This window comes from Grammomys surdaster, unplaced genomic scaffold (assembly GCF_004785775.1).
Source record: "Grammomys surdaster isolate TR1022 unplaced genomic scaffold, NIH_TR_1.0 810, whole genome shotgun sequence".
Lineage (NCBI taxonomy): Eukaryota > Metazoa > Chordata > Mammalia > Rodentia > Muridae > Grammomys > Grammomys surdaster.
Window position 1 is genome coordinate 110,214 of NW_021605229.1, and position 9,630 is coordinate 119,843.

Genomic DNA, 9,630 nt, shown 5'->3' on the forward strand with positions numbered 1-9,630 from the left:
GGTACTCATCACAACTCAGGCATTAGTCTGGGCTGGTTTTATAGTCTTTCACAGAACTGCTTTGTACTGGGGGTGGAGGGGGATTGACAATACACAGTAGTCCTTTAATCAGCTTACAAAGAAAGAGTGTGAAGCATTAACAAATACTGATGTCATAACACTCAGCCTACTTTATACCTTTAAAGGCATCTGTGTGCTAGGCTGCATGAAATATAAACATCCAACATGTACGAAACAATGTATGGATGCCAAGACCAGAATCAAGTATCACATGGCCTAAGACTACTTATCCAAGAGAGCCTAGGGCAAAGTATGAAGGAAGCACTTCATCAGGGGAAGCACTCACTGTTTCCATGCTGGCAATACCTATGGCACACATGACAAAACTGGCATACTACAAATTATGTCCACTTCCAAAGTCCTAACAGACTACAGTCTCCTGGCTTACTTATTTGTAAGATATTAATTAAAGCCTTTCTGAGCGCTCAGCATCAAACATGCCTCAGTGAGTACAGGCAGGAGTGAGGAAGCCCAGCCAAACCAGGGTGAGGATACAATAGGGGGATTGTGCCTAGCTTGAAGGCCATGGTTTCAACCTGATCTCCTGAAACATGCACATGAAAAGACACCTTTAAGCAACTCCATAGCAAGCAGTCAAATAGCTTTACTGTGTTCCCCATGCTGTGACCAGGGACCTTCCATGGGCTTGAGTTCTTCCACTAGAGAGGCGTACCTAGACCGTTCGAGACTAAGCTTGGCTATACCCTTGCCATCTGGCCACAGGTTTACCTGTACCATGAACGAGGGCCCTTCAGGTCTAAACCTATTCACATTCCTTCAAACTTCACATTTTTCTTAAATAACCTCACCTCTGCTTCCCTGACCTTGGACTTTGTGTCTGAAAACTGTAGGCAGTAGACCTGCTAGGAAGACAGTACAAACTGCTTTGCCAGTAACATAATTCATGAAAAGAGACAGCTCTTCAATGGAATCATCTTTTTTTTCACTATACTTTTGAAGATATAAAACATATTTATTGTAGTGAGTGAATAGTCAGTAAAGTAAAACAATCCACATTCACTGTATTTGTCTATGACCACAGCACCTCTACTGCTCTTACTATTTGTTATTTAATCGAGCTCCTGTACTTTGGGTCTATTTTCCTACTCATATGTTAATCTCCACATCATAAAAAAAATGCAGCAGAGTACAATTAAAATTTGGTTTGTTTCAAAAGCTATCCTTTAAAGAAAAGCAGTGGTGTTTTTTAAAAATTGATATATACCAGCAAAACAGTCTATCAAAGGTCATAGAAGCAGTCAGGGAAAAGCTAGAGACACAAGTCTGTATGATGTGGTGGCCTCAGAATCTACAGAGCCCTCCCCCTAAAGGCAACCTGTCCAATTCTCTGACCTCTTGGACTGATTTATAAGGAAGGAACTAAGGCAAGGGGTGACCTGCCTATGGCAGTCCAGTTGGCTGGCAGTGGGCTGGACCCCTCAGAGCCCAGGAATCCTGTGCTGCTTTCCACAGCAGGAGAAAGATGTGGTCAAAGATGCTTTGTTATGGCACCATGTGGGAGAGAGCAGGTGCTCATTCAAGGGAGACAACACACCCACATGGGGTCATGCCTGAACATGCAAGATCTTTCATCTCAGTGAAACTCTTCTTGAGTCATAGGAACACAGCTTCCTCAGGAGACCTGGCCCCAGTCCACATGCCTATTATTCAGAGAGCCAGTGCAAAGCACACCTGGACCAAGCTGGAGCTCCAGCTCAAGTGTGATAAGTAGTATTTACCTCTCTGGCACAGAGGGTCTAAAAATTCTTGTAAACCATTTGGAATGTTTCTGACAACATCACAGGAATAGCCATCTTCTGGCAGAAGAAAAGGCAGTTGTAGGTCAGGGTCCTCCTCCAACTGCACGTCTCTGCCATCACTGCGTGCAAGCTCATCAGCTGTATTCTCAGCAACAGCCACAACATTTTCTATGAGATCCTGCAGAGAACAAATGTGGCCTCGTCAAGAGATGCTCACCGATGGGAATCTCAGAGATGTGACCTCAGGGGAGCAGTAGGATACGCAGAGCTGGCTTCACAAAGTGCCTGCACACCAGACACACACCACTTAAAGACAGAACAGAAGGCTTTAAGACGGTGTTTTAATACCTGATATTCTTTTATCCAAAGCAGCTGATTTGTACAATTCTTTAACATATTGTTATTAAATTGTAAATAATTATTTTTATAGAACATACAATACCACAGAAAAAACTCATAAAATGAATATGAGAAAATAACAAAAAACAAAAACAGGTAAAATACCTAGCTTGGAAGTCGATCAGTAGAAGAACTGCTAAACTGGGGGTCTGTGGATGATTTACATTACAAGATACGTCACTAACACACACATACACATATGGAAGTGGCTGAGTGGGGGCTGGCAAGAAAGAAAGCAAACATGCAAAGTTCTTCATTCGGAGGCTCATTAACATAAAGATCCCAGCACACTTCCCCATGACTTCTATCTGGGAAGCAGAGCAGCCCCATGGAGGCAGCCCTGGGCTCTACCACTCTTTTTCTTTCTCACATGGGGAACAAAAGCCTCGGTTTATTTATAATGTCACAAGGAGTTTTGTCTACCTTTGAAGTTGGCCACTAGACGCCACTGTATATACTCTGCATATGGTTTCTTCTGCAAGAAGTACATCAGAACACTCAATCACGTTGTCATGGCAACCACAATTCCTTCTCATCACTGTAACAGGACTATCTGGTGCAATGTACTGCTGATGGGGTGATTTCCAGTGTTTGGCTATTCTGTACCCGCCTTTTATTGAAACTCAGTATGAGCCTCATTTGTCCACCAACTAGCATAATCTTCTCAACACAGCTGGTAGATGTTATGGTGCTATGGTGTGGAACTGACAGAAGCGCTTGCTATCCTATGCTTAATAAGTGAGGCTTTGAAACAATGATTAGATCCAAAGGGGTCTTGTCTTCATCAATGGATTAATAGTTGGGGAATTCAAACTTTGAATAGGTTATTGCGAAGTGGTGGAACTAGAGAAAATTGGGTCTAGTTAGAAAAAGGTCATGGAGGGGGTATATCTCTAAAGATTTTTATCTTGCCATGGCCTCTTCCTATCTTTGAATGATTCCCCACCCCCACCCCCAGGAGTCCATATATACTACCTCTGTATAGAGATACAATTAAAAGGGATTACTTCGAGGAACACGGGAACTTACAGGCAGCTCTCCCAGCAAAGGAGAGCTTCCCCGGCCCATGCTATCTGCTTATACATTCTTCAGGAAAAGAAGTCCTTTGAGTCCTCCCCGATCCCACTGCAGAATGAGTGAGCTCAACCTGTGTCCTCAAGTCCTAGGATGAGTTGTCAGTTGCTCTAACTTTAAGATGGCAACACTATGTCATGACCAGGGGACATACTACTGCAATCTCTGCTCCCTGGCTACAAGAAGGAAGCAGCTCTCCTCACAGCATCCTCTTCTGCAATGATGCTCTCTGCCTTACTACAACCCACAATCATGCAACCAGCTCATCGTGGACTGAAACTCAGAAACCTTGAGTCCAAATCTTGCCTCTTTCAAACTACCTTTCAGGTACTGACTTAAAACGGTATCATCTGCAGCACAGTTCTCTCTGTCTCTGCCTGTGTGTGTGTGTGTGTGTGTGTGTGTGTATCACACACATACCCCGGGTTTCTCACACTCAAGTCCTTATTACAGAGGGAGATCAGAATTCCACAGTTCCAGACTTTCTTTGGATGATACTTTGGTTGTTACCAATCAGACACTGATGTCTGAAGTCAAGAAGGCTGCTCTCTAGTGAAGGTTCATGCTGCTCCTGATGGCAGGAGAGCACATGTGGCATATAAAAAGTATCCTTGTAGCTTCAGTAGCAGCTCTGGTCTCTGTTACTCGAACTTCAACTCAACCCCCTCTAGTCCTTTCAAAGACTTGCCAAGAGCAATGCCCTGAATCAAGTCATTTCTCAAAATCTGTCTCTAGTCTCCAGTCTTTGCACTGAACAGCTAAAGCTTCAAAGTAAAACGACCTCATGAGACAGTTTCACGTAAGTTAACTCACTGACACACTAGTGAGCTTGCTTTCCTTTTCTTCCCACTCTCATCCTGATTCTCCTGTGCAGACACGCCCACACTTTGTGGTACAATAAACACTCACATACCGTAGGAATAAAAGGCTCATCAGGTGCACAGTGGTAGTTTTGTAACAAGGCTTGAAGCTGCAGAGAATTTAACTTAAAGCATGTGCTGTTTATATTTGGAATATCATCAGGTACATATTTATCCATCGTAAGCAATGTAGTAGCCTATTTAAAAGAACAAATATCATGCAGTAAGATTTTTTTTCTTTGAAAGACATTCTTTGAAAAGCTGAGAGTGTAGCTTATAAAAGACCTCACAATTCAGTATCATGTGTGAAGCCCTAGGTTCAAATCTCCAGCACCACAAAACAAAAAAATCCATTTGTAACCACTGTAAAGCCAGTAACTTGCTAATTTGGTTTTGAAATGCAAGATGATTTTAAAGAGGCATTAACATTTAGCTACACATAGTAAACTACAAACATACTTTTGTAGCTTTTAAACAGACTGTTGGGTTTTACTTTAGTTTTTGCGTTTTTAATATAATTTGACTCAATTACCAATGTTTATACAGTCTTTTAAACAGTCTCTTTTAAAGTTTGAATATTTATACAGCAATCCAGATGATTATTTATAGGAATCTCATAGTTTTGCTAATATGAATTCTGATAGAAGTTGAGAGCTAGCCAGCTTCTTGGGTTACTAAATATCTTTAGAGGAGATAAAAGCATAAAAACAAAAGTTAATAAGTACATTTAGAATAAATATCTTAAATTGCTATAAATTTTGAGGCTGCATATAATTCATGTAATTAATTATAAACACCGGTTCCTAGACTTTGGTATCTAAAGCTTTCCCTGAGAGCTGTTAAAATAGTAGGCTATGACTTAGCATCTAAAGAGTTAACTACTGCCCATTTTAAAATCATCACTTATCCTTCAGGAAAACCTATTTTGGTGGTCTCATAAAACAGAGCATGTCAGTGACATTTCTGTCCTACTGCTTACACACCTTGTTATAGAATGAACCATGCCCTTGAGATTCTGATGCTGGAGGCCGGAGAACTACAGAGGGGTCTTGTGCATACAACTGTTAAAAGGAGGCCAGTTTTACTGATGCCCCTGTACAAACCAGGCACTTGGATAGACATTTACCCAAGAATGTCACATGACGTCTGTGGCAAAGACTGGCCAAAGAATACCTAAGTTGGGTGTAAACCACCAGGGGCTGGAAGAACCAATTTATATTCAAGTCCCTCAGAGGCCAGCACCTTGATTTCAACCTCTGGATCCCAGAAGAAGGAGACAATAAACCTCTGCTGAGACATTTAGTTTTAGCTAGCTTGTTACAGCAGCCCAGAAGCTATCTACCACAGCATTGCTCAATTGTATGCATATGAAAAAAAGTGAGGCTCTATCACTCTAAGTTCTCACTCATCATATGAATCTAAAATTTACCACAAAATGTACTGGCAAGGAAGGGGGAAAGCAAGAAGGATGGAGCACACCCATTGTCCACACCTGCACGATCCTGCTCAAGTGACAGTCAGCAGCCAGCTCTAGCCCCTGCTTCTCTGCCCAAGCTTCAATATGCCCCAGCTGCTGGCGGATAATTGCACCCCAGTAGTGGGAACACAGGCCTGAATCTGGGTCAGTCACCAGTCTGTTGAACAGCCACATATTGATGAAGTGGAACAGCTGGGAGAACAGCTGGATGGTCAGGGCAGCATTGACTCTGCAGCGCCGCAACAAGGACATGGCTCCTGTGAGAGTGTGCAGCACATCATCTGTGCAGGACATGGAACAAAACAACTATTCAGATCAATTTACCAACATAGCAGAGCAAAAGTGAAAATTACTCATAAGTCTGACAGACAGCTCCTTGGGAGTCATCTCAAAGATACAATAAGGCACTCACTCATTTAAGAAACAACTCTGAGGCAGGAAGGACAGTTTCATAGCTAAGAGCACCTGCTGCAGCACCGCAGCACTGTTCTTCCACAGGACTCAAGTGTGTTTCCCAGCTGCTTATACTCTAACTCTATGGACTCTGATGCCCTCTTCTGGCCTCATTGGGCACCCACAGCATATACTCACACAAACACATTAACACAAATAAAAATAAATCTTTAAAAAAAAAGATATTCCTTACAAAATACTGAACAATAAGATAAACTTAGGGCTGGAGAACTGTCTTGGAAAGGGCTGCACTTGCAGACCCAGGTTCAGTTCCTAGCACCCTCCATGCCATAAGAGCCATCTATGTATAAATATAATTCTAGTTCGAGGAAATTCCATGACCTTTCCTGGCCTCTGTTTGATCCTAGACATACATGTACAAGTAGTCAAAACTCATATATGTAAAAAAAATTAAAATATAGGCCCTTAGGAGAGTGGTGAAGCAAAAGCTTGCTGGGCCTATAACCCAGACAGAGGTCAGTGGCACCAAAAGATTAATAAAACTAGGAACTGGAGAGATGGCTCAGTGATTAAGAACACTGGCTGCTCTTTCAGAGGTCCTGAGTTCGAATCCCAGCAACCACATGGTGGCTCACAACAGTCTTTAATTCCAGTCCCATAGGATCTGACACCTTTTTCTGGCCTCTGTGGCTTATATATGGTATACAGACATAAATGCAGTCAGAACATACATACATTTAAAATAAAGACTTAAGAATAAATCCAAGTTAAATGTTAGGGGAGGCACACAAGACCCTAACCTATTTTTGGTCTTTGCAGACTGTTCTCCTCAGGATCATCCAGAAAGGCTGGCATGTAGTTATTAAGTTCTGACTGAAGGCAATGAACCAAGTACCTGAAAATACATAAACAATTTTAATCACCTGAGCAGGTTGCATAGACAGTGTTAGATCTTTTACCATTTCAGACAATCTGCATTCTTTAAGAATACTTTCCATTAAAAATAACAAAAATCACATTCTGGAACACTCACAACACTGCAGTTGTTCCAGAGCACACTGCTCTCAAGTCAACACAGTCTCCTGTGCTTCTTGGCAATCAAGCGTCTTCAATTAGGGCAAGTAAAGTCTTTAACATTGGCTTTGAAAACAGAACATGAAGCATATAAATTTACTCTTTCCAGAATGTGCTTCTTACTTAAATGCCATCTGAACCAAGTGTGCTAGAACATCCTGGGCATCCAGCGTAATCCGACTAAGGTCTCGGTCCTGCTTGATGAAGTTGAGAAGTTCAGATGCATTTGCCATCCAGAAGGCAAGCGCTCCTGCAATATTCTTCTGTTTCTGTGGACAGAAAACATTTTCATAAACAATGCAAGACAGTAGAAAAATTACAGATAAACAGGAATGCTCCTGAGAAGCTGAAGATAGACCAGTACCTTCCCATCTCCACCAGGTAGTTACCACAGATACCAGATACTTGCAAAGAAATTTAGGTACATGCAGAGCAATGAGAAGCAAATAACCAATGCAGTGTCTGAGGATTCATATACACAGACATACTGGTCTAATTAGATGGAATTTGGAGAGTCAGTAGAGAATGGAGATACTGTGTATTATCAAACCAAATAGTAGATTATGCATTATCTGGTAATCTGTGTAGCATACACACAGGTATCCATGGTTACCCACAGCCACCCTGATACTTGTAGTCACTGGCTTGGACACCATGCAACTCAGTATCAAGTACTGATCTATCACGTCCTCTCCCGACCACATTTGCAGGCCAGGCAACCTTAGATGAGATCCAAAGAATAGGAACCAAGGATAAATAATAGAGAAGAAACAGAACTTTTGTCATTTCATATCCACACTGAAGTGCATTAAGCAGAAATTATGAAATGCTGATAAAAGTTGCGCAGTCAAAAAGGATTTTAGTGTTGCATGTTTCAGTTGCTGAATGAGGGTTATGAACTGCTCAGTCCAGTTTTTGTAGGCTCATATTTGTAATGGAAGCAGCATGAGAAACTCAGCTAAGCCAACACAGCTAGGATCAGTTCCCAGCAGTATGTCCTACCTGATCAACCTGGTCTACTTCCTGGAGAAAAACAGACGAGGGGAAATCAAGCAGAACGAGAGAAAGAAACTTGTAAACAATCATGATAATTTAAAAAAATCAAAACACTAACATGAAGGTACGACATGAGCACGACACTTAGTTATACCCAAAGTATCTGACACAAAGGGTTAAGTTCATGTTCTTAACATCAGCACAACGGTTTTACAGTTTATAAAGATGATGTCATAATAAAACACAAATGAACATACTGATCTCTTTAAAAGATAACGCAAAGGAAGGACTTCCAAACACTTTAAAATGATACTATGCGCTTACTACGTGAGGGTCCACTCCCCTGGATTAACCATGAGGATGAAAATGGAAACACTGAGAGAAACAATCAAAACAAAAGCTGACAATTTCTGAAGTGCATAAAGAACTCATCTATACCTATACTAAAGGGAATGTTGCTTTTGGCGTAGACTCTAACTCTTTTCCATCACCAGTGAGTGATCCAATGAATCTATGCTCAAGTTTAAAAGCCTTTTCCAGCTAGTAGTCAATGTTCTCACTAGCAGACACCTAGGATAAGTTCTCAAAGGCAGTGTGGTGATAGAAGTGTCACAGTCTGAATGACACAGGCTGCAAGTTCACACATGGCAAGAGACAGACAATGACTCTGGATGACAACTAAAAAAGGACACTTACATTTGTTTATATATAAAATGATGATACCAAAATAACAAAGTATCCAGATAAAATGGTCTTTCTTTTTATCTATTCTTTAGCTTAAATAAGCTCATCAAAATCCTACTGTGCTAATCACTCAAATGTGAAGAAATATTTGTGGAAAACTTTTGGCTTTTAAAAATAACTCAGAAAGTATTAAGAGACCATCTCAGTTATCTTCAAATTATACTGCCAAAAAAAATTTTTTAAATCACCAAACCATTTAACTCAAGTATTTAACACTGCACTTTTAGTTTCTTAGCTGAGTTAAGAAAACTTTTTAAAGTCTTTAAATTTACTTATAATAACTTTTACAATTAAATCCTCAAATTACCTGCAAATACAGAAAACAGCTGCACCAAGTTTATCAAACTGTAGACTAAGAGTTAAGGGAATCAAACAACCACCACCAAAGAACTCTTACCAGGATGAGAGAACTCCATCGTAATGGGAAGTTTACCTTCCAGTTCATTAACTCTACAGACACACTGTCAGGATACATACATGCAAGCGTACCCAATGTACCGCAGGCTCATCAAGGATACATACATGCAAGCGTACCCAATGTACCGCAGGCTCCTTACAAAGAAGCAAGTGTCTCACACTAGAAAACTAAGAAAGTGGACACCAGGGCCTGTGGGAAGGTTGGATGGCTATCCTTGCTGCACTGGAAAAACACTCTCAGGGTAGAGCTGCACACACCAGAATGCAGATGACTGTACACTGTGTGAGTTTCATTTCAATAATTTAAAGAAAACTGACCACCCTCTAAGCACTCTCTCACATGTACTGTAATTTC

The 9,630-nt window shown here is 41.1% G+C and overlaps 1 protein-coding gene across 1 annotated transcript in view; it reads right to left on the reverse strand.

Annotated features, from left to right (window-relative positions):
* The window catches only part of Afdn (afadin, adherens junction formation factor), a 129,464-nt gene that overhangs the window by 42,587 nt on the left and 77,247 nt on the right, over window positions 1-9,630 (reverse strand). The window contains exons 14-19 of the mRNA XM_028782632.1: window positions 8,121-8,141; window positions 7,242-7,387; window positions 6,845-6,939; window positions 5,646-5,911; window positions 4,207-4,350; window positions 1,800-1,998 (exon numbers count right to left, since the gene is read on the reverse strand). Coding sequence (XP_028638465.1) covers window positions 1,800-1,998; window positions 4,207-4,350; window positions 5,646-5,911; window positions 6,845-6,939; window positions 7,242-7,387; window positions 8,121-8,141 — 871 coding nt within the window. The remainder of the gene's footprint in view (window positions 1-1,799; window positions 1,999-4,206; window positions 4,351-5,645; window positions 5,912-6,844; window positions 6,940-7,241; window positions 7,388-8,120; window positions 8,142-9,630) is intronic.